This window comes from Exophiala aquamarina (assembly GCF_000709125.1).
Source record: "Exophiala aquamarina CBS 119918 chromosome Unknown aczIA-supercont1.21, whole genome shotgun sequence".
In the NCBI taxonomy this organism is placed as follows: domain Eukaryota; kingdom Fungi; phylum Ascomycota; class Eurotiomycetes; order Chaetothyriales; family Herpotrichiellaceae; genus Exophiala; species Exophiala aquamarina.
In genome coordinates, this window is record NW_013550567.1 from 463438 (window position 1) to 487460 (window position 24023).

Below are 24023 nucleotides of genomic sequence, written 5' to 3' on the forward strand. Positions count from 1 at the left end.
CCGTGTAGGAAGTCCACTGTGCCTTCCTCGTACTCTGCTTGGTGTTGGGAGCTCCTCCCTGCGCACTTGGACTCGGAAGCGCCCTTAAGATTTTCCGGCCCCGCGTCCCGTGTCTGGCCTGTGACTACGAGTAATAAATATTACTGTCAAGTAATTCTCCTTCATTCTCCGTCTGATCGCGTGTCTCCGCACCCCATTTCTTTGGTTACCAAAACATTCCTCCCACTAGCCCATCCCATCCATCCTCATTCCTATTTATGGACATCAAGTTTGGATAGCTATGGAGCAAGACGCCTATCCCACTTCCTTGAGTTTTCGGTCGCCATCATCATGCCCACAGTGGCCCCTCTTGTGCATGCGCCAACAACGCCTCAACGCATAGACACAACCTTCGATGCATCCCTGGCCGTCCCTGTTACTGGCCTTTCTCCTACGAGTACGCCGACAGCCCTTCGGTCACATATCGAGGCCAACGTTGCTCTAGTATGGCCATATTCAAATTCAACCGCTACTTTCAGTCTTTTACTAGTCGATCATACGTCTCGTGGCCAGGTCAAGGTAGTCTTTCGAGGCGGCTGTGCCAAACAGGTCGCAAACACCAAGGTGGGCATAGGTGACAAAATAAAGCTGGCCCTCGTTGGCTGTGAATGGAAGGAAACTGTCGATATATTATCTACTCCGGGAAAGAGACTAGAATGGGATTTACAATTCCACTCCCGCCTAGTCCTACAAATCCATTCACAAGATCGGAGCGCTATCTTGCTAGACTATACGGCTCCTGACTCCCAGTCCACCGTTCCCATATCTGACACTGAAAATATTCTGCGAGCCAGAAATTCCGCCATCAAGGCTTCGTTGAATGGCTTGGCGCTTCAGAAGCCGAGCGCCATCCAGGTCCCCTACTTGACACCCTCCAAACCCACTCGACAACCCACTCGGGGCAATTTCTTCGCCAGCTCTTTCGCAACCCTAGCCAATGATGATGGCTACATTGTCGGGCGAGGTCGAAAGCGCACCAAATTTGCCAGACACAGTGGCGACTGGGATTTGGTTGACGATGAACGAGTCGCACCGGACACTAACTCTCCCCGAGGCGCTGAAGTCGATGGGAACAAATCGGAATTCGATGGGGCAGTCGGACTGCCAGTAGAAGCGAGGCTGAAAGTTGTACAACAAAAAGTCGGTAACAATGAGGCACCGAGGATGGATAGCGATACTGAGAATGAAAGTCCGCCCAGAACGGCCCCTGTATCTTCAGACCTACAGCAGGAAATGTTCGAAGATGTGCTGATAGAGGCTGCACTCGACAAGCATATGCAACAGAAATCGTCCGTTATCTCGACAACAGACCCTCATCCCAGTGTTCCACCGCAAGGTGCAACCGTTATGGGACCTCCATCAACACCGTTGAAGCAGCTTCATCTTTCACAAAATCCGGATATACTATTGCCTCGTACCGGTGAGCGTGATGTCGATCGAGCAACAACCCCTCGTATTCTCCCTCTAGCCTCGCCTGGATTACCTTTGGTCTCTCCATTAGTTCAACAGAGCGGAGTTGAAGTTGGCTATTTCCCAATTTTTCAGGAAGGCTTGTCTCAATTGGATGCTTCTGGTGGGGGCAGGTCCGACCATTCAGCCATTGATCCGATGCTGGAAATTTCCGACAATAAGACTGCAGCCTCAGACGAGTCTCCCGTCATCGTTGAAGAGCGTGTCTCTGAGTCGTGGGAGCTACAGGAGAGGCGAAAGAGCGACTCACCCTCGGATACCCAGATTTTCGCATCTTATAACCATGCCATCCAACCAAATGATTACCCAACTCCAGAGCAAACGCAGCCTTCTCTACTGCCTGATCAATGGCTATCTACTCTCGAAGCCAGTATCGCACAGGAGCTCTCAAACAATGATCAGCCTTCACCCGTAAATGTTGAGTCGGAACCCACAGTTTTCGTCGCCGAAACTCACTCTCATCCCAACGTACCAGCCGAAAGGTTACACAATATACACACCACCGGTGTAATGGGGGTGGAGACTGGAGACCTATACGGCGCGCCTGAAGGCGACCTCACAGAAACTCCAGAGCCGCAACCTCAGATCTCGCAAACTGAACATGGTGATCTACATGCGCCATTTCAACTTTCGCAATCAGAGATCAGTGCTTCTACATTTTTTACCTCCAATCACATGGTAGACATAACTGCTGTTGACGTGGTAGAGCCATCCGTTCATGCACATTGGGCGACAGATGCTCTAAGACTGGACGCGGCTGTCACTGCCTCGGACTTCAGCTCATTTCCAGTACATGATCAAGTTGAGGGCGCCGGCTGGATTGAGTCGCTCGATGGCAATGTTGAATCGCGGGAACGCTTTCATGAGGACGCCGCGAGCACCGGAAATCAACCAGGGACTATACTTCCAGATCAAAGAAGTGAAATTCATATTGATGACCAACAACAAAGCGCCTCAGTACGCGCTGAGCATACCGAACTACCAACAGAATCAAATACTGATCTCGCCAATCAGGATCTTGACATCAAATCCCCAGCACATGAGCAGCATGCAGCGCCCGCCATTCCGCTCTTTGTACACCAGTCCAGCGCAAGTGTCGATTACACTCATTTACCTACACCAGACCAGACTCAGAAAGAGAACAATTCTCTGGATTACAGACCGGAGGTTGTCCCAGCTGAGAACCAAATCACCCTTCCCTCTCCCCAGCCATCACAAGAAAAGTACAAAACTGATATCTCAGAGAAGGACCCGGACAATGAGCCGGCATCGCAATCAGCCACGCAAGCCTTTCAAGTTGCGACTCCCTCTGGGCCGAGAGTAGTTGCACCTCTACGATCATCACAACGATTGTCGTCTAGAAATACAGCCCTGTCAAAAAGCATTTCTAGCCCTTTCTTTACGCCTCGAAGGTCAGCAAGATTTTCAACTTCTCCTTCACGTGAAGAAACTATCCCTCCCTCGAGCCCTCTGAGTCACACATACCCTTCCTCGCCGAATCAAACCCTAGAGCACCAAGAAAGGTCTACAGACATGATGGTTCACCAACTCCCCTCTCCCGTTCTTCCATCCTTCGAGCCTTTGGCAACTGGCGACAGCGGCCTGACCACTCCACTGGCCTACTACCCCCGTCTCTCTTCCCTCAATGAGCACTTTGGCCAGCTCATAGATGTCATCGCTGTCTGTACTAGATCATCTTCCAAGGCTGAACGTGCAAAAGCTGGACCGAAAGACTATCACACAAGCCTGCATCTTATTGATCTGTCATGCGAACTGTACCAGAATCCTCATGTACTTGCACAAGTCTTCCGTCCAATGAAGAAAGCACTTCCCACAGCTCAAGCCGGCGATGTAGTCATCTTACACAATTTCAAAGTTCACACAGTTAAGAGGAATTTTGCGCTCCTAAGTAGTGATACCTCTTCATGGGCGGTCATCTCCTTCAGCTCCAACTCATCTAAGCCGAAAGTTGTCTCGTCTGGTCCTCCGCTAGAGCAAGGTTCTTCAGAGGCAGACTATGCCTGGTCACTCTTTCGCTGGTGGAATGACAACATCACCTCGAATCAGATGGATTATAAACCGGACGAAGGCCATGGAGCTCGCGAATCTTCCGATGGTCCTGCAACGAGAACTAGGCTTCGAGTTAAGAGTTCACCCATCCAATCCAGCAAAGCCTCCTCAGGCAGCAAAGGACGACGAAGACACACTGTGATGGACAATCCTGAATTTTCAGATAATCAGAGGCCGATGAGCGATGATGATCAAAATCAGGTAGCCAGGCAGGTACTTGGATCTACCACGTCACCACGACAATCCAGTAAATCGCTCCCTGCGGCCAGACGACGACGAGCCAACCTGACGGACAACTTCTCCAACGAGGGAGATGGCGGACAAGCTTTGGAGGATAGTGACAGGGACGACACTCCTTCACCTCGGGCAGATCGAATCAGCACGCGGCGTGACTCAACTGTTTCCACAGCACCTTCCACAGCCACACAGAACCAAGACAGGGAAACGACTCCACGCAGAAGCGGCAGGGAGGCAAGGTCGCCCAGCGTTGTTCATGAGCTTCGAGATGGCACTAAATATGTGGATGAACCCGATCGACGTGGCAGCAGCGTGGTCCACGAACTGAGAGATGGGCTCACTTACATTGACGAATGACGAAAACAGATGCGGCTACGATCTTCAGACGTGGCATAGTTCACCAGCAACAGAGAGGCCATTGAGCTAGGTACTTGCCCAAGTACAATACGATGGGCCGTAATGTCTATTTTGATCCTTGAGCTTGTTCCGCTTATCCATCCTCATCGGCATCGTTGACTTGAAAACTTATGATTTTCCGTGGTATGCAACAAGTTCTCAAGCTCTGCTCTCTACTCACGGAACGCAGAAATGACGATGACGGCAATGAAGGACGGAAAGCCTTTCGGTTGACAGATAGTAGTGTGTACTCGTATTGAACTGAGTTATCTATCGGTGTGCCGGTCAGCTAGCCTGCCAGGTCATCCATCCACGTGGTAGTTCTGTCCAATTCCAACGCTAACAAACCGGAACTTAAGACACAGCACTGGATTAAGTGATGGGGATAGCTAGATACTTGTCACATACATATAGTGTTCGTGCGTGAGGTAGGTGGACTATGCGGTTGTAGCCCGGCACTTTCCAGATGCAAGCTGCGATGGCGCTGGCGTGATGCCTCTAGGCCAGGCAGCGGACGCCCCAATTGCATCAGCGGATTTGCCCAAGCATAATGCGCGCGAGACAGAGGGACCCTTTGTGGATTCCTCTGACTATCGCTTACGACATACTCATTCTGGCGCTGCCTTCGCCCTCCGAATCGTCTTCGGGACCATGCTCTGCATCTCGGGCGCGGTCATTTTCTTTCTTCTGGGCATCGGTTTCAACGACCGCGTTTCCCGACTCTTTGGTGCCTTGCTTCGCTCTCTTCTCCGGTGGCACGGCTGACCCAGACTCGGGCAGCCCAGCTTCCTTGGCCTTACGCTTTTCACGCTCACGAAGGTATTCTTCCTTCTTTCGCTCTTTCTCGCGCTTGTCGTTCTCTCGTCTGTGCGCCTTGCTCTCGAACTCGTGCCAGTCTCCAGGGACATTCGCAAGCTCAACGGCTTGTTGAGGTTTTGGTTCCTCAGTTGCAAAATAGGCATGTGCGAGAACTTCTTCTGCACTGGGTCTCTTCAATGGATCGTACTTGAACATCCACTGAACTAATTCGAGGCCTGCGAGACTGAATATGTCCTTGAACATGGCTTCAAAGACCCTTTTCCGCCTGTCTGACGGCTGCATGAGCTCAAACCAGGGTAAATCAATGATGCCAGGCCACTCCGTGCGCGTAGGAGTGCCGAGGACGTTGTAGACTTTGTCGAGTTGACTCAGCTCTCCTCCTTCCCCAGGGAAGACTGCTTTCTTAGTGAACATCTCGACAAACACGCATGCAGCTGACCATATGTCCACTTCGGGTCCGTATTGAGTTTCTCCGAGCAATAATTCTGGTGGTCGATACCAAATGGTAATGACTCGATTGGTGTAGTCTAGTTGACGTGATTTCGTGTAGAAGCGTGCGAGGCCAAAGTCGGCGTATTTAAGTTGACCGGTATTGGAGATGAGGATATTTGCGGCTTTGATATCTCGATGAAGAACTCCGCGCCGGTGGAGGTAATCTAGCCCGTCGAACATCTGTCGAGCGAGATCCTTTTTGTGTGCGGCAGTGAGCTTGAATGTTGGGTGGTTTATCAGGCCCGTCAAATCATGAGATAGATACTCAAACACCATAAAACATTCATTCTTCTCCACCATGACTTCTTGTAGCGCCACAACATGCTTATGTCGGAGATGTTGCAATAGTCTGATTTCTCGTACGGCCGTGATTGGGAAACCATCTCGTTCACCTTCCATACGGATCTTTTTCAACGCGACTTTGTCCTGGGTATAAATGTGAATTGCTTTGAAAACTTTCCCATAAGTGCCTGCACCAACTACTGATTCATTTCCAGGTTTGCGATAGTATATCGACTCGGATTGTGCAAGCTCGGGAGGTAAGACAGGTCTTGACTTCATCTCTCTCTTCGGTTTCTTCGAAGGCGGAGAACGTGATCTCTCTGGCCTTCGGTCGTTTGTAGGTTGTGAGCGGTCTTGGAAATGTCTTGATCGGTCGTTCATTTGGAACTTTCGATCTGCTGGGCCTCTTGGGATTGGTCTATCCTCTCGGCGATCATTGAATTTATTCTTAGGATGTTGTGCAGCCCAGTTGTCAGGAGGTTGAAATGCCGCTTTGGGTCTGTTAGCGAAATCTGCAGTTGACTTAGCTGGACCAAGTGGAGGGGCTTTGGATTTGAATGCGAAACTGAATTTGGACGCCGAAGTTTCCGTCTGTTCTTTGCTCTGCTGTGTTGAAGCTGTATTGAAACGAGGATCTCGTTGATCCTCCACTTGTAGATCTTTTGATGGACGAGATTGGTTTTGTTCTTCTGATTGATCACGCTCATCTTGTGAGTTCTGAGCGGTCGTACTTGATATCTGAGTTGAATTCGCAGAGCTCATCTGAAAGTTCTGGCCTTGAGGCCCGCTTTGTTGAGGACCTGATGGGGTCCATTGCAGATTCTGGTATTGACCACCTCTGCCTCGATGAGGACCACTGAATCTTCGGTCAGGTGGACCTTGCTGATTGAAATGGCCCCCACGCCCTCGACCACCCCGATTGGAGTGATGGTAGCCCTGATGATTCTGGCCGCCGTACTGTTGTTGCTGATTTGGAGGAAAGGGATTCGGGTTGCTGGCATTAGTTGGGCCGGTATAACTGTGCTGTCGATAAGGAGGAGAGGCATTTTGGCTAGTAGTTGTTAGCAGCAATCAAGAGATGATGGTTCGATCGAGACGTACCCATAATGGCCCCTGCCTCGGCCCCAGCCGCCTCTTTGGTTGTGGTAAGGAGAGTTCGCTTGGGGTGAACCATGATAGGAGCTGTTTGGAGTTGATGGAAACGGAGGTGAGCCAGCAGGCTGCTGGTGGTGTCGTGTATCTACATATGGTCTTTGTTGTCCTCGGTGCCCATAACCTCCACGCGGCGGATATTGGCCATCCATGGATCGAGTCTCTGTGTCGCCAGGGAGAGAAGGGGTTTTAGAGGCAGGTCTGCTTCGCCGTGTAGGCTTCTCAGCGGCAAAACGTGTCTTGCCACCTGTTTCTGGGCGGTGCGGTGGTCGGTTTGAAACAATCGAAGATTCTCGAGTATGTATAGACGAAGGATGTGAGTCGACGCGCGGATCGGGCGATGCTTGGGAAGAGCGGTTTGGCGATTTCGAGTGTCTACCGCGTCTGCGAACAGGAGGGGTGAAATCTCTTCTCCGGTCAGGGTGTACAAAAGGCTCGGTATTCGACGTGCGCGAACTCGATCTCGGGCGAGAAGGATGGTGATTGTCCTCTCTATGAGGCGAAACGCTACTCCGCCTGATATCTTCAGTACTGGGGCGATCACGTTGACGTTGATCGTATCCGAAGCGACCGCGCTCGATGTGTGCAACAGAGGGGCTCCTGGTACGCCTTCGTTTAGTTTGGCGGTCTGGCGAGTATTCGCGAGGTCTATCGAACGGATGATCGGCTTGTCTCGGTCTTGGATAATGACTGTATTTTGGGTTGGAAGAACGCGACGGCGAATACGAAGGCCTTGCAGGATACGACTTCTTAGAACTCCTGTGTGGGTGGCCCTTCTTATGTGGAGGACGCTTATCCCAATTGCCCTGATCTCGGTCTCTGGTGAAAGTAGCGTGGTCCTGTCTGAACGTTGGGTCTGGTGAATGTAGCCGCCGACCAGGACTTGGATCTCTGCCTCTGTCCCACGGTCGATGTGGGTTTCTCTCACGCAGATCTCCTTCAGCTCTCCGACGATGCTTCATTGATGGACTCGCTCGAGGCCCGGCCATGTACGCCTGGGATGCATCTGGGATAGGCAGCAATGGGGATTGTGGATGGAAGTCTCGATGGTGATGCTCGTACTCGTTGGTACGGTTGACACCTACGCAGGCCTGAGAATCAGTAGGGTATGGCCGATGGGCTGATGAGCGCCTTGGCAGCTGCGGTGATTTGACTTGCGAGAAATAGCCGGCTCAGAGATGCCGGAGCTTGGACGGCTAAGCCTGCCGCCCTGCAGACTCCAGTGTGTGGGCACTGGAGAGACCAGGCTATTGGGGGGTTTCGGACTCACCTGTTGTTGGGCATACTGAATGCCGTTCCCTCCACTTCCATCCTCGACTTGACTCTGCTGCTCGCATGGTCGATGACTTCAATGATGATAGTTGGCGGTGGTCGGCAGAGACTGGATGTACAGTCAGAGGTTCTACAATCGTCGAAGTGTGTCTGCCAGGTGAGGCTTGACTGGGCCCTCACGTGATGTGATCGTGTGGTGCAGCGCAGTGCAGGATGCCCAGCAAGATGATCAAGCGCAGCGCTGCCTTTGTGTCAACAAAGACAACGGTGACGGCAAAAGGCCCTCATGAGAAGGCAATCTATCTACGTAGTAACCCAATTTGACACAAAGTCTGATCTGTGAGAAATTCGCACGTCACATTTCACAGTTCGACTTTGCTGCCGCTTTCCCACCACTGTCTGCAAGTCAACTCTGCCAAGACTCATATCAACCGCGACTTTGTTTGCCTCTTGTGGACAAGACATTGCAACAGTGCTCTGCAATGTCTTATCACCAGGCAAGATGTATCCAGTTCCTGCGAAAGTGAGTATTCTGTTAGTGAAATGGAAATGGTAATGATTGTTATCACATTGCGTAATCCGCAGATTTGAGGCCCGTCTCATCAAGGGAGCCTTGGTTACTGCGACCAAATACTCGGCGCCGATATGAGTAACAAGGGCATTGCGTAGAGTCTTCAGGATCACCCTCGAAGCTGCCCAAGCGACTAAGCTTGGGGTGGGATTCTGTTTCCTGAAGCAAATTGTGGTGCGAATAAGTCCGTTTAGTTGGCAAATCTCGTCATCGCTCAAATCCGACAAATGAACCAGAAGGGCTATACTCATCCAAACAAAGGAGACTACATAGATCATGTGGATGGTGCTATCCTGGAGATGGACAGTACGAGCCGAACTGCTGTTGGGAAAGGCCAAGCACATGAAAGTCAATGGTCCAATGTTGTTGCTGCCAAAGCAGGCGGGCTGACCGCCAAGGTTGAGGTAAGGAATCAGGCAGTTCCAGGCTGTGGACGTGCTGTATTTGAGGGTTCGAAAGTGGCGTGTGTCTTGTGTACAATGAGCAGCAAGCAAGAATTCAGATTAGAGAGATCCTAAGTCCGCCATGGTGAATTACTTATGGAAAGAAGGACGGTGTTTGAAGTCGGCAGCCTGCCAACGGAAGGGCCACGTTAGACCTGCCAAGAGCCGCTCTAGCTCGTCCGCCGAGAGCGGTTGTACGAGATTATGCAGATCATAGGTGACAGTCACAATTCAATAGTATGCATCTTACGCCTCCTCATGATATTGAATTCATACCTAGGCTCATCCTCATCCTCATGTAATCGAAGCAGTCTCAGGGCTAGAAGCGTTGACCTGTGTCAGGCCTTTCCATGAATTTATTTTGCTTCATGTGTGGCCTGGAGCTGTTGCTGCATGAGCCCACCACCAGTGCCCCTGCAAAACATCATCCGTGGCTAGTATCTTCAAAGCAATCCATGGGCTGGTCAGGCTCCAGATCCCCTGGCTGAAATGCTCGGCTTGCCTCTGAATTTTACCCTACCGTGCTGGAGGGCATATCGGTCAACTTCCTCAGGATTGATGGGTTCCATAAACATTCAATCCTGGGTCGCCAAAATCCTATACTTCTTTTTCTGTTGGCATGAGTATCCTCTTAATCAGATTTCGTCAAGAGTGCCTATGAGCTAGCTCATGCTGACTCTCCTTGTCTCCCTGGCTGTTCTTCGTTCGTGATTCCAGCTGGCCTGTAGCACAAGAATGTCCCTCGTCTGATTCAACCATCAACACTCATCATTTCCCCTATTCCTTTTGCCCCTACAAGCTCACACCCAGATCTCACCACCCCTACCATTCCTCCAGTTTGCACGCCTTCGCTGCCGCCTCCCGCAAGTCTATACTCAATCTCGGCCAGTCCTTCCAGCCACGTCACACGTGTCGCCGTGCTGGCCTCAAGCGTTTGCAATTCTTCAGCTAATGCAGTCAAAATATCTGCCAGAGCCAGGCCACGACTGCTCTTTAGAGCGTTAATGGTTGTGAGGCAACTGGTCACGTCCGGTGTGCTCAACATCGTTGTCATGATCAATCGAATATCCTCTGGATGGGGTGCAGCAATACAATTGTAAATCGTGTCATTAGTGATGAGATCGTATTTGATGTCGGCCTCCTTAATTGGCGGTTGTCCTCGCATAGGTAATGGTCTCGATCCAGCATGACATGCTTGAAGAACGTTGAGTGCCCGGCGCATGTCTCCCTTGGATAACTTGACAAGTGAGTCGATTGCTTCGGGGACGATATTGACGTGCTCTTGTAGAATGACATGGTCAACAAGCCGTCGGATATCTGCCTCTTTGAGAGGGGAAAATCGGAACCTCGTACATCTGGACAGTAGCGCCGGGGAGAGCTTGTGTGTGTAGTTGGCAATGATACAGAATCGAGTATTTGCGGTATATTTTTCCATGATTCGCCGGAGTGCCATTTGTGCTGCACTCGTCATGGCATCTGCTTCATCCAGAATGATCAATTTAAATGCGCCGATCCCAAATTTAGCCGTTGAGGATGTTTGCTGCGTTGATGTACTGAAGATTTGTTTCGTCGAAGCAAAAGTCTTGATTTGTTCGCGAACCACGTCAATTCCTCGATCATCCGATGCGTTCAATTCAAGAGCCATCTGTCGCATGTTCTTGGGGCCGTAAATCTGCCTGGCAAGAGCCAAGATTGTTGAAGTCTTACCAGTACCTGGTGGTCCATAGAGGAGAAGATGTGGAAGTCGGTTGCGCTCGACAAAGCGATTGATGGTCGCGAGAATATCTTGGTGGCCAGAAACATCGTCGAGTGTATTTGGACGGTACTTCTCAACCCTTCCTAGGTTGTCAGTCTGGAGTAAGATTTTCTTGTCATCATGCTCACCATGGCAGGTTATCTTCCGCTTCGATCGGAAGATCTGCGACTATCCTCTTCTGCTTTCCTGCGGTGTTGTCTGAGCTGAAGTGTATTGCCTTGTCTTTGGACGGGACAATGTCCACATCCATTTCGTCTTCATAGTCCGACATCCTGGTTCGCTAGGAAGTGGATGGTCAAAGAGAATCTCTGGTTTTGTGGAAATATTGCAAGAGATGCACTCAGGACAATACCTGCGGAAAGTTGTCGACCACGACGCGACTCGCCATGGGACGCGTTAAGTGGCTACTCTCAAAGGCCTTCACGTGGACAGTGGGTGGTTCCGATAAGATAAGATCCGCGTTCAAAAAATATTTCGACTTTCACAGCACAGTCGTCGTCGAACATGAGGGGCTGAACTCATCCACATCATCATTTCCACCAACGTCGACAAGATGGCTCAAGCCTCACCTCCTGCCACGGTAGTTGACAAACCCATCCACACCATCATTCTCGATTCATCGCCCCTCCTGCTCAACACTCCAGGTATCTCGACTCTCCTAGCGCATGGACACGATCTTGTCACCACTCCTACGGTGATTGCTGAAATAAGAGGCGAGGAAGCAAGATCAAGAATAGACACCCTGTACAAGCCCTTTCTTACTATTCGGGCCCCAAGGTCAGAGAGTATTAAGTTGATCAAAGATTTCGCGCGAAAAACTGGAGATGGCGCCGTTCTCAGTGCCACGGATTTTGAGATACTTGCACTAGCCTACGACATAGAGTGTGAGCGGAATGGGGGCCACTGGAGATTAAGATCTACGCCTGGGCAGAAGAGGTTGAATGGCAGTCCACCGTCCCAAAACACAGGAACAACCTACAAGGGAACAACGGACGAACCAGTCGATCGGCCGCTGAGCACCGGTGCGGAAGACGTGAACGATATCGAAGAAAAGATAGCAGACGTGGGTCTTCAGGATGACACTGAACTCATAGAGCCAGGATTCGTGGAGACTATGGATAGAGGATCCCAAGAAGCATCCAGTCAGCCATTACCAAGCGACGAAGTGCCGCAGGACCTCCCAGTGGGCCCTTCGGCGAGCCGGGAGGAGTCTGATTCTGACTCAGGCTGGATAACACCAGCGAATATTAAAAAGAAGAAAGCCAAAGACGACTCAGCAAGCAGCAAATCTACGAACGAGATTAAACAATTGCAAGTTGCTACCATGACAGGAGATTTCGCCATGCAGAATGTCCTTCTTCAAATGAATCTCAACCTCTTGTCGGCTAAAACGTGCCAGCGCATCTCGCAGATCAAGCAGTTCGTTCTGCGATGTCATGGCTGTTTCTCTACAACCAAGGACATGACGAAACAGTTCTGTCCTCGATGTGGTCAACCCACATTAACCAGGGTCAGTTGTTCAACCAATGACAAAGGCGAAGTCAAATTACATCTCAAGGCCAACATGCAGTGGAACAATAAAGGTAATGTGTTCTCTGTACCCAAAGCTACAAGTGGAACGTCGAATCAAAAGTGGAAGGGGCCGAGGCAAGGCGGAGGGCAAGGAGGTTGGGGCAATGATCTGATCCTGGCCGAGGACCAGAAGGAGTATATTCGAGCCTTGTCAGCCATGAAACGCAGCAAAGAGCGAGACCCCATGGACGAAGATACGCTTCCTAGTATCCTTTCTGGTCATAGAGACCATGGATCGGGAAAGGTTCGGGTGGGAGCCGGCAGGACTGTGAACTCGAGAAAACGATAGACACGACGGCTTGGGAGAATATCTTATCATTCAAGTGTATGCCTATTAGAAAGTACCGGGTATGCCCTTCCGTCCCAAGCTTTTTGCTGTACTCCTTAAAATCCACATGACGCCTGAAACACCGTATCGTTCTTGTTCATTTTTTAGGATCCTCCTCTTTTCAAGCCAGTCAGTATTTAAAAGGCCATAAAATGGATTTCGCTGCACATACTTTGTTGAGTGAGGAGAAGACCGTAGCGCTTTTTCAGCGTGACCCGGTGCCTGAGAGAAGATTAGCGACCGGGAAAGGAACGCGCGACAAGAGGCAGAGACGGACCTCGAGTACTTATCATCGGGTGAAAATCTTGCAGGATGTGCGGATTTGGTGACAACGCCATCGAGGACTTTTTTCAAGGTATATACTCTCTTGCCAGTGGCATGGTCTTCAGTGTACATGAGATGCATGACGCTTGCGGTATTGCTAGTGGTAGGTTGGTTGCGCTTGAGGGATATCAAAGGTTTGCGAAAGAATGTAGCGGGAAATTTGTACAGTGGTACTTGAATAGAACGGGTGCAGCATAAATTCCAAGAGGATGCTAGAAGTGAATACGGAGAGAAGCCATGGCTGCTTTTGTCAATGGCTTGGCGCCGACTTGTAGGCGTAAGGCGGCAGCACAAAATGCAGAAAGTGTCAAGAGAATTTTGTAATTAGAATGTGCGTGTGTCAAAACTCGTGAAGAGTAGTAGTGTATCAATACGTTTGATTGTTACTATCACACTCAATACCTTGTATGCTCCCGCCTCCTCAGTGCTGTTGCTGAGAGCCATCGTGATGGGATGAAATGGGAAGACTATGGTTGGAGAAGACCGACTCGGCAAGACATTCTTAAACTTCCAGTCGCCCTGGGCTGCCCTGAAAGGAGTCCTTCAGTTGGTCACGGCTCGCGACTCACCAGCAAATCCATTTCAAGCTCAAAGATGCATTCGCTCCCAAATTTTCCCCCGCGCGAATTTCAACCTCCAACGACTCACCTCATTATCCAAGACCCACCAAGCCCAACATCGACTTTGATATCGACAGCGATCCCACAACAATCCCACAACAATCGTCATTCTCGTTCTCCCTTGGGACGTCTACTTGTTGCTCATCCATGTCTCCCGAAGTTCTCCTGCACTCAGCAACCCGCCCTTCCGATCGACTGCTTACCTTGGTGAGCCAAAAGAAGGAACTTCCAACATTCTTCCAATTTCATCCGGTTCTACCGCCTATCGGCAGCTGAAGTAAGTGCCCAATTCTGCTGAATCATACCACTTTCCCCCATTTTTCCGGTGATGACCTTTTTATTTGCCTAGGAGGTTGCACTTTGATTTCAGCATCCTCCAATGTGGGCCTTGTATTAGACTACAACGGTATCTGACTAAATAACTTTTTATTGTCCTTCTTATCTCGTGTGCTTGATTATCAGGTCTTTCCCAAGGCTAACCCACCCCTTCAATTCAGGTCTCTGTGCCATGAGTTCATGATTCTATCATGGCCGCGTCGACCTTTGTCTCTGAGTCCATGCGACCCTCGTCTGCAAACTCTGGTCCTCCAAGGCGTCCCCGAAAACCCGACTACAATCACATACATCGAAACCTTCTCCCCGTACCGGTCTATCCCCTCCCTCCACTGATCCCTCATAATCCGTTATCTTTGGTGGCCATCGCGCTCTCATATCTTGTACAAGTCCTTGCAACTCCTCCTCGACCAACGTACAAGGGTTATTTTTCATCCGCAACATCTTCCATCCATGTCACAGATGCCGACACCATTCGTAAACTCTGGGAGATGGGCTTCTTCGGCCGAGGGAATCTCAGTCGCAGCGAACCTACATGGCTGGAAAATCGAAAGAAAAAGGGTGTGACCGCCGAGGAAAATACAGCACAGAGAAGGCAAGAAAGGAGACGACAGAAATTAGAGCGAGCCCGGAAAGAGCAAGAGGAAGTCGATCAGAAACTGTCGGATGAGTCTCAACCAAATGGCAGGGCGAACGGCCATGTCAACGGCGCTCACCAAGAAAACATCCTGAAGACGAATGCCACGGACATAAGCGACATAGGGAGTGTCTTGGATTCGGCCAGCGGACCCGTGACATCTGATGTAGTAGAAGAGGAGAAGGAGAATGGGCCCATACAGGGGTTTGACGAGTGGAAGAGATCTATCGAGGCGAACGGGATCCTGACCCCTCCACCGACATCGACGTCGTCCGAGGCAAGCCACATTGAAGGTCGTCCCACACAACGGTTACAAAGAACGAAAACCGTGCGTTTCTCCCCCACCATTGAGGCCAGGGAATTCGATCTGAGTTCACCGGTGATATCACCCATCAAAAGTCCAGGGTCTTCGCCGCTCGAACCCGCAACTCCCATTGAGGCCGCCCCGGTTCAAGAGGCCCAGGAGCATCTGACTTTATCCACAGAAGAAGCGTTCTTTCTCTCGTACGGCCTTGGAGTATTAGACGTGTACTGCGACGATAGTGAAACGGTCCTACCTTCAAGTTCACTTCTTTCGTTGTTCCGCCGTCATTCCTACCATCCTCCGCGGTCAATATCAATGCCCGCGGCTCCCGACGATCCCTTTATAGTATCCTACGCAGTCTACCATCACTACCGCTCACTCGGGTGGGTTGTCCGCTCCGGCATCAAATTCTCCACCGATTATCTGCTCTACAACCGTGGGCCGGCATTCTCACACGCCGACTTCGCGGTCGTCATTGTCCCATCATACAGCGACCCATACTGGACAGGCGACGACAAAAAGCAACAATCGAAGGACTGGTGGTGGCTGCACGGCGTCAACCGGGTCCAGGCCCAGGTCCGAAAACAGCTCGTCCTGTGCTACGTGGACATCCCCCCACCGCTGAAGGAGGATGAAAAGCGAAAAGACGTCGATATTGGACTGCTACTTTCCCGATACAAGGTTAGAGACATCAATGTCCGACGCTGGACTCCCAACCGGAGTAGAGACTAGCCTGAGAAGAGGAAACCAAAGATGGCGATGCCGACGACAGAAAACGACGAATATCACATGATTCCACCTGTAACCATCCACCGGTCCGCAACGCTCCGCTACGTAATGAGCGATAGGTACCCGGGCATATTTTATGTTATTGTATGAGCCACCCCAGAATTTGATTAGTCGAAACTACTAGATAGCACTCCGTACACGTCCCATTCGTAAGTGAGATGGACAAGCCAAGAAACTCTATCGAAGCCAATGCTTCTGGAGTCCCTTTCCACACGGCGTCTCTTGTCTCCCCAACTTAGACATTCTCCTAGTTGCTTGTTTTCCTGCCTCGTCAGCGTAATCCCCATGGTCCCGTACAAGGCGCCGCAATAGAGACACAGAAGCTACTAGTCGTTTATGCATAGGGGTACGAGAGTCGGCGGAAACCGAGCTTTCAGTTTGTACAGTGATTCCGGCCAGCTCAGCCAGGGCTGCTGGCTTCATGTACATGAATTTTAAACAGCACGAGCAAGCTCCAACACCCCGTAGAGGTACTCATACAACAGCCGCAATTCAGGCATGGGCCAGGGGCTTGGGGGATCATCTCCACGATTATTGAATCCACAGCTTCCCCAGAATCAAGCTCTGCTTGATTTCCATTCTGCTAATGATCTTGAAATGCCCGTCCTTGCTCCGACCAGGTCCCGGCAGGGGTGTGCTTCTTTTCTCGCTCTTCGTTGGCTTGTCGGATGATGTCGTGTCCTCCAACCCATCAGTCTTGTTATTGACTACAATGTAGCCAATCTGATTCTTGCCGTGGTCGCCTTCTTTGTTGGACTGCAGAAGACGTCGTGCCGCGTTAAGATTCGATGCCCCCTCAACGCTTTCGGCTCCCAGGGCTTGAATGAGAAAGCGATATCCCTTTCGCATGTCCCCGGTGCCGACGACAATGACTCGAGCGCCTGTCAACAGATTTGGTCGTGAATCGATCATTCCACGAACTGTAATGGCAGCAGAGCTTGACACATAAGGCAATACTCGGGACTTGATTGCTCCATCGAGTTCAAAACATACACCAGCAGGAAGGAGGTAATGTGTCCAGTCCACAACGTCGCCCGCCCCGACGCACGCATCGATCCATTTACCACTTAAACAAGGTATCCCTAGGGCTAAAGCTTGCAGGTATTTTGCTTTCTTTGTGGAATGACTGTCGGTGAGTAATGCTGCAAATGTGTAGCTGGCAAAATGAGCTTTCAAATGGAGACTCTCAGGTTCTAGTAATTCCTGAAACGATTCATTCACGATGTGCCCACCATTTGTTTTGACAAGGTCTACGAGGGAGCTCTTTCGAGACTTGTCATCATATGACATTGCGAACGTCATGTTGGCAAATAGTCCACTCGGAGGAACAAGAGCAGCCCCAGTTGCCTGTGCTCGACGGAGTCGTGAGATCGGAGTGCTGGGGTTTGTTGTCCGTTCAGCTGGAGGACTGAAGTGTGGAAAGTAAGAGTTTTCTGGAGGGAGCTTGAATTCGAACATTCGACCTTTCATTTGTCCCCACATGATGCTGTCCAGATAGATCGCCGAGAGGGGTACTTCTTTCACGGCCTCTGTCGACATTTCTGCTGGAAGGCTCTTGCGTTGCTTTGGTGCTACCATGGCGGTCTTGTACCCTCGAATGTCAGTGATAAAAGGGAGACCAGCTTTTGGCGTTTCAGGCCCGATCTTGTGTCGAAAGCCTCTGACAACGTACGATACTTTTGGGAAGCCTTCCAAATCAACTTTGACAAGGTCTCCGACCCTCAAGTCAAGACTTCGGACACCGTGTTCATCAATCTCATCTAGATCATACCCTTCCCACTGAATCAAGAATCGTTTACTCTCTCCACCTGAGAGGCCGCGACACAACGCGGGAAAATAAGCTCGAGTTTTGCCAATGAAGCAAGCAAATACCATGTTCGGGGCGAGAATAGGGTCAGTAATTACTGGGGTCATCGGTCCGCATTGGCCATCATTCAGCGCGGTGGACTCCAGAGATTGACTAGGTTGCTCCGTCTCGGTGGAGGTGGTAGCTGGTGGTTCTGATACCATATCCTTTTTCGTATGTTTGGCAAGTCTGCGGCCTTTTTGTTTGCTTCTGCTTGAAGTCTGAGGCTCTTCGATGAGAGCAGAGAAAGATTTCAGGGATTCCGTCGCAGGGCCAGTTTTCTGGGGAGGAGAGGCTATGATATCCCACACACTTGATCGCGGAGTACGCGGTTTGACCCCAAGATTTGCTTTCAAAGCACTCAATGATTCGGACGAGAGCTTCCTATCTCTGCGAAGGTAACTTTTGCGCCGTTTTGTAAACTTCTTGGTGGATTCGGGACCATCCGATTCTGTGTTTGTAGATCCAGCATGCTTACGAGATAGAGGTGTTTGAGATAGCTCATCAGCTCTAGAGGGAGAAACCTCGTTCTTCTTTGGACTCTCTCCAGAAGGGGACATGACAGCACGTCTGCGTTGTAGTGAAGGGTTATCTGGCAGGAGCTCACCTGTGCTAACCTCTGGCCCAACTTGGAGGTCGATATCTACTTGAAGAGCCTCGCTGGCATTGAAGCTAAGCTGAGACTGGGACTTCTGGGGCGAAGGCTCAGCCGCGATGTCGGTCAACCGTTTTCTCTTTTGTCCGGGTGCAGTGGTATTGACAGGAGGACTACTCAGATCTACTACGTTCGACGGTTGTTTATGGTTGGTAGAGGGTGGAAGATGAGACTCTGCAGTTTCGAATTGGTTGTGTGTACTACCTTCGCTCGGGTTTCGACGCTCCCAGGGTTGACTGGAATTGTTCTGAACATATTGCCCATTTGAGCTCGTCTCCGGAATAGTGCTGTGTGGATTGCACGAGATTTCGTTGTTGATATCTTCAGAAAGAGGCTCAATAGCGGTGGGAAGTTGATCTACCAATGTTGGGCCTTCGTCCGCTGTTGCTAACGCGTCATCCTCTCTCTCTGTATGGTGTAGAGACATCAACGGCCTTGCTTCGAGTGTCGGTTGTGGAGAAGCCGTTGGCGATTGTGGGACAAAATCAATCCCATCGCTAGCGGCCCGCTTTGGTGAAGTTGACCATATTTGGCGTTGTCTTTGAAGTTGCGAAGGTTGAGAGTTGGCCACCGCAATGGGTTCCGAGCTATCCAACGCATTACGGGAAGTGTTAGTACACCTGTTCGATCGCCTTAAGGAAGGGCTGTTTTGCACGTGGGTCGAGAAACAGTTGAGAATCTGGTGAAGCCTTGCTGTAGTCTCGGGGACTTCACTTCCAGTTTCGGAGAAGTTTTCTTTGTCTTCGACGTCCAGTGCAACTGCTCCTTGACTGGACCTTGTTACAGCAATATCGGCGTTGTCCTCTTGCTCCGTTTCGACTTCGGTATCATTATCAAGCTCGACAACATCATTGCTAGGAGGACTAGATACAATGGTGTATCCAACACGAGTTGCCAGTAGAGTCTGTATGGGCGAGTGCTGAATGGAAGGACGTACTGGGGATGATTTGGTGGCTGGCGGCCCTTGATTCGCTCGTCTGGAAGGTGAAGACAATTGTCTCAAAGTCGAGCGTACTCTTTGTTCGATGCCGCCGCGCCTCCTCGATCTTATAATTTGGGTCTGCTCGTCGGCCAAGCCATTATCTGAATCGTCATTATACTCGGCGAGCTCTTGTTGCCTTTGGATCTCGGCCTGCTTTTCGCGTTCTGCCTGGGATTGCTTTACGGAGATGTAACGGGAAGCTGGCTCTGTGGAAGCACGTGTAAACTCCGGGAGCATGCGCAGAGGAGAAGAAGTGGCTGCAGTAACAGGTCGTGGTTGCAGTTCGATATTGGGCGAAGGGCGGTCAGATTGCAGGTCAACTAGGCCATTGTGCAAGAGGGGCGAGGTATCTGCTTGAGTGGCAGCAAAAGCCTGGCTGAGCCTCATGACATTGCCATTGCTCTGTGCAGTCACTTGACGGAGGGGATTATGAGGCAGATAGGGGGTATGTACCATATCTCCATTGTACCGTCTCTTCTTCCCAGCAGTAGCAGGAGTCTTGAAGCGTTGCGATTCAGGGAACTGGGAAATGGCACACCCAGACTGGGTCGGAGAGAAGTCGCCAGCGGCTGGCTCGGACTCAAGATCTTGGGCGCCTTCCAATCTCTGCTCAAAGCTCGAAATCAGATCTATGTGGCCTTCATCGCCCTCGTGAAGTGTGAACTGTGTCTCATGCCGCTGCAGGCCATTGTCGTTGTCGGAGTTGTCGTTGGGGCCAGCACCTCCCTCCAAGTGCCTCGCACTCCGACTTTTATGAATGTATGAGTCGAAATGGGAAGGAGACAGCTCTTGAGTGTGTGTGTCGTCCACTTGGCTCATTCTGACGGGAGCCTTGGCTGTGACCACACCGTTCGTGGTGGAGGGAGGAGCCGGTGGGATGAAGCAGAATTGGCTGTCGATATCTATAGAGCTATGAAGAAGTTGGGAGTCAGAAACGGTGCTGGGCAAAGTTGGCCATATGTTCTGCAAGGGAACGGGTCGGTGGGGTGATGTTTGTGATAGTTGGTAGTAGTACGCCTTGATGGCCTGTAGATTTGGGTTTTCAAAGGTGCTGCGTTCTGAATCAGGCTGTTCAAGGATTGAAATCTGGGACGGGAACCTGCAGTCAGTAACCAGGAACCGTGATGATCAGGGCATAGAAACACACCTCGCGCCGTTCGAGAAGGTCCCTCTTGATGTCTGTAATGTCGATGCTCGCGCTATCAGTATCCATGGATGCGAAGGCTCTTCATGATCTCCAACTGGACTTCATCCTCAAGAACTAATATGCCTGCAGATTCATCCGAGAAATGTGACAGTAGCCAACTGCCAGTGTCGCACAAAAGTGAAGGGTGCAAGTGATTTAAAGCGCGTGCCCAGTGTCCACTCTACGCGACAAACGCGGGGGCGTGACAAGGATTGACCTTTATCGGTGTGCAACTTTCCTTGGCGGCGGCTGCCTTCAGCCTTGCCATCGCCAGCCTTGCCCAACACAGGTACCTCGCTCCATTCAAACCACCATTCTAAGCTTCAACTTATCCTCCGACAAAATCTCATCCCTTTTTCTCCGGGCTCATTCACGCCCCAAGTCATGCTGAGATATCTACCACCCAGCCATTCTCTCCTCTCCTCGGTCAGCCAGGTAGGGTATCCTCCACACAGTCCAACATCGTCAGTCATGTCTACAACAGATTTTGTTAGCCAAATGTCCAGGTATCCATTCCATCCACCACTTTCTACTCTCGGGCAAGGGCCGAGGCTACTCACGTTGGCTCCTCTCTGCGGGCCGCGCCTCACTTAAACCCTTTGTCTTTGACGTGAGCACACCACCTGGATTCACCGCGAAAGTCAGGGCCTCATCATTACCGTGGTCATTCTGACTGTGCTCGACCAAGCGATTCAGCGCGGCCTTGCTCACGTTGTACGTTGTGGTGGAGAAGAAGCTGTCCGTCAGATGGCTGCACACGCTGCTGATGGTACTGTACGCCTTCGCTGAACTCGGGTTAGATGCCGCAATTAGGATCGGCGTTAGCTACTTCGCCACATAGTAGCTGCCAAGGAAGTTGGTGTTGATAATATTGGCAGCGTTTCCGTCCTGGATGATCTCCTCGGGGTAGCGGTCCCTGGTATGCTCCCCGGTCTTCTCATCGACATCATACACGAGCTTGCCAGACGTGCCAGCATTGGAAACCGCAACGTCGAGCCGTCCGTGGAATTTCCGCTGCACTTGCTTCGCTACATCTTTAACATCCTCTGGTTTACAGTGATCTACAACTTGCGACAAGACCTCGAGTTCCGGATCGACCCTGAAAAGGCCCTTCTCCAAAGCTCCCAAGTCTGGGCGTGTTAGGCAAGAGATCGCAACCCCCGTGGCCCCGGCACGAGCGTATGCAAGTGCCGTATACATATCAACCCTTTCCCTGAACTAGCGACAACTACCACAAACTTTCCCGACACCTTATTGATCTCCGGCAGTGTCGGACCTTCAGCCTTGCCATGCAGCGTACTCGTGATGAATCCGTAGGAAGGGGGAAAGGCCATATTTGCAACCACACCCGGATTGATGATACAGCTCTATGAAAGTTGCGAGCGATTGGGGGAGAGAGAGATAGAGAGAGCGAGCGACAGCAAGAATCTCCTCCAAACAATTATTGGACTTATTGTCCTGGGGAAGGCCTGGTTTTATCGGTCTAGGCACCACATAATGAGCCAACCGTATAACGAGACACTCTATTTTACGCGTCTTAAATGCAACTCCTTCTCGTCTATACCTAATCGCTCCACCAATTCACCTCTTCGTACGATAAAATAGTCTTACATCGAGAGACTAGAATGCTCTAAGCGATAGTCTATAGTTCGACTATTTTCGCCTCCTCTTTAATATCTAAACTAGTTAAGAAATAATAGAACTTAACCTAGTAGCTATCCTTAACTATTAACTCTATTTTAGTAATTAGCGGTGAAGGGTATCTCGTAATAATATTTATATTACTATGGGAGCCTAGGGAGCCCAGGGCTACTCAGCGCTTATTCTATATTCTATAAGAGCGCTAACGTAGGACTATATACCTATAAAGATAGTTATCGATATCGAACTCGTAGGCGCTACGTAACTACCTCGCGCACGGTACGCGCTTAAGAAGCTTAACTCCTAGGCTCTATAGGAGGCTATTCGAGTAGAGGGCGAGCTAAAAACCCTCGAAGAAATATAATAAATAATTAAGGCCCTCCTACCGAGGTACTAACTTAAGGTAAGATCCTTCCTAAGAGCGCGCCTAGACTAGTCGCTACGAGTAGCGAAGCTCCTAGTAGACGCGAGGCGCGCGAGACGTACGTATAACGTAACTAGAGACGAAATCGACCTCTAGTAGTTCTACTACCTCTCGAACTAGCTAAAATAGGAGCTTCGCAAGAACACGCGAAATAACTAGAAGTATAAGGTCTAGAAAATTATAAATAACTCCTAAGGCCTATAGAGGCTCTCTAGGTAGAGTAGGAGCGTCGTAGATAAGGCGTATATAGATCTCTATATACTCGCGTTATATAGATAGAAAGAAAATAAAGTAATAGTCGATAATAACGAATATATACGAATTCTAGCGGAAAAGTTCTTTCTATAAGCGCTATATATAGTAATAATAGACGATACGTATTCTACTCGTATAGTTAATATACTCCTAGAAGTAATAGAAAATAAGGTCGACGCGGTAATCTAGGGCCTCCTAAAGAATAAGGCCCTAGGTATAAGAGTATAAGTAACTTAACGAGAACACTAAGATAATCGATCGATTACTATATAGTCCTTAGAACATCGACTATAAGAACTTAAGGAGTCTAAAAACCTCGCATACAATCCATATAGCCCCTAAGGTCTTATATACTAGGCCCCTTAGTATTTTAGGACTAGTCTTAGTATAGAATAGATACTTCTAGGGTCCACTATAGTCCTATTCTATAATAATTACTCTCCTCCCTCGAAGTATACTCGTTCTCGAGTATAGGAGTAGTAGGTAAGAAGTAGCGTTCTAGTATAGCGCTATATACGTTCTATATTAATATTAGAAAAAACGTAATACGTTTTTCTAATCTTAAGGTCGCTCCTAATCCTAATTTATTCTACTCTTAGAAATTATTTCGTATTTACTTTAGTTTACCTAATTCTAGCGAAACTTTATATACTTTTCGTACTCTAGTATAGTATATATAGTAAGCTATACCTATAAGGCTAAACTTTTTAATTATTTAGTCCTCGCTATTTAATCTTCGTTAAGGTCTTAGCGATTAGTTCCTAGGTAAAGAGTATATTAATCTCCTTCTACTCTATCTTTCTTCTTCTTCTTTTTTTTTTTTTTTTATATTTCTTATTCCTTAAGACCCTCCTTAATAAGTTCTATAGTTAGTCCTCTACTTTTTCCCTACTAATAGTATACTAGCTACTTATCTTTTTATCTCTATCTAGAATTTCTATATAAGTTTCTATTTTTTCCTAGGATAGTTAAAGTTAACCTAGTATACTAATCGTACTTATCTAGTATACTACTTAGTCGAGCCTTCGTTCTATTAATCTAAGGGAATATTAGTAATAAGATTACCGAGTATATTTATATAAGATATATAAGATCCTTAGGAAGAAATAACTAAGTATTACTTAATAA

General features: G+C 49.6%; 8 protein-coding genes across 8 annotated transcripts; 3 read left to right on the forward strand and 5 right to left on the reverse strand.

Annotated features, from left to right (window-relative positions):
* Positions 1–330: 330 nt before the first annotated feature.
* A1O9_12212 (uncharacterized protein) lies at positions 331–4173 on the forward strand (the record flags this gene model as incomplete). The annotated part of the gene is made up of 2 exons (XM_013399010.1): positions 331–3651; positions 3781–4173. The coding sequence occupies 2 exons, from the start codon at positions 331–333 to the stop codon at positions 4171–4173; spliced, it is 3714 nt and encodes a 1237-aa protein (XP_013254464.1).
* A 636-nt stretch (positions 4174–4809) lies between these two features.
* A1O9_12213 (CMGC/CDK/CRK7 protein kinase) lies at positions 4810–7946 on the reverse strand (the record flags this gene model as incomplete). Its single annotated transcript, XM_013399011.1, has 2 exons — positions 4810–6823; positions 6907–7946. The coding sequence occupies 2 exons, from the start codon at positions 7944–7946 to the stop codon at positions 4810–4812; spliced, it is 3054 nt and encodes a 1017-aa protein (XP_013254465.1).
* Positions 7947–9994: 2048 nt separating this feature from the next.
* Positions 9995–11270, reverse strand: A1O9_12214 (replication factor C subunit 3/5; the record flags this gene model as incomplete). The annotated part of the gene is made up of 2 exons (XM_013399012.1): positions 9995–11078; positions 11128–11270. 2 exons carry the CDS (start codon positions 11268–11270, stop codon positions 9995–9997), a joined length of 1227 nt encoding a protein of 408 aa, XP_013254466.1.
* Positions 11271–11552: 282 nt separating this feature from the next.
* Positions 11553–12860, forward strand: A1O9_12215 (uncharacterized protein; the record flags this gene model as incomplete). The annotated part of the gene is made up of 1 exon (XM_013399013.1): positions 11553–12860. The coding sequence occupies one exon, from the start codon at positions 11553–11555 to the stop codon at positions 12858–12860; it is 1308 nt and encodes a 435-aa protein (XP_013254467.1).
* A 188-nt stretch (positions 12861–13048) lies between these two features.
* A1O9_12216 (H/ACA ribonucleoprotein complex subunit 3) lies at positions 13049–13304 on the reverse strand (the record flags this gene model as incomplete). Its single annotated transcript, XM_013399014.1, has 2 exons — positions 13049–13121; positions 13177–13304. Coding segments are annotated over 2 exons (201 nt in total), but the record flags the coding sequence as incomplete, so codon positions are not given.
* Positions 13305–14370: 1066 nt separating this feature from the next.
* A1O9_12217 (uncharacterized protein) lies at positions 14371–15849 on the forward strand (the record flags this gene model as incomplete). The annotated part of the gene is made up of 1 exon (XM_013399015.1): positions 14371–15849. The coding sequence occupies one exon, from the start codon at positions 14371–14373 to the stop codon at positions 15847–15849; it is 1479 nt and encodes a 492-aa protein (XP_013254469.1).
* A 588-nt stretch (positions 15850–16437) lies between these two features.
* Positions 16438–20457, reverse strand: A1O9_12218 (uncharacterized protein; the record flags this gene model as incomplete). Its single annotated transcript, XM_013399016.1, has 1 exon — positions 16438–20457. A coding segment is annotated over one exon (4020 nt), but the record flags the coding sequence as incomplete, so codon positions are not given.
* A 943-nt stretch (positions 20458–21400) lies between these two features.
* On the reverse strand, positions 21401–21909 carry A1O9_12219 (uncharacterized protein; the record flags this gene model as incomplete). Its single annotated transcript, XM_013399017.1, has 2 exons — positions 21401–21705; positions 21774–21909. The coding sequence occupies 2 exons, from the start codon at positions 21907–21909 to the stop codon at positions 21401–21403; spliced, it is 441 nt and encodes a 146-aa protein (XP_013254471.1).
* Positions 21910–24023: the final 2114 nt, after the last annotated feature.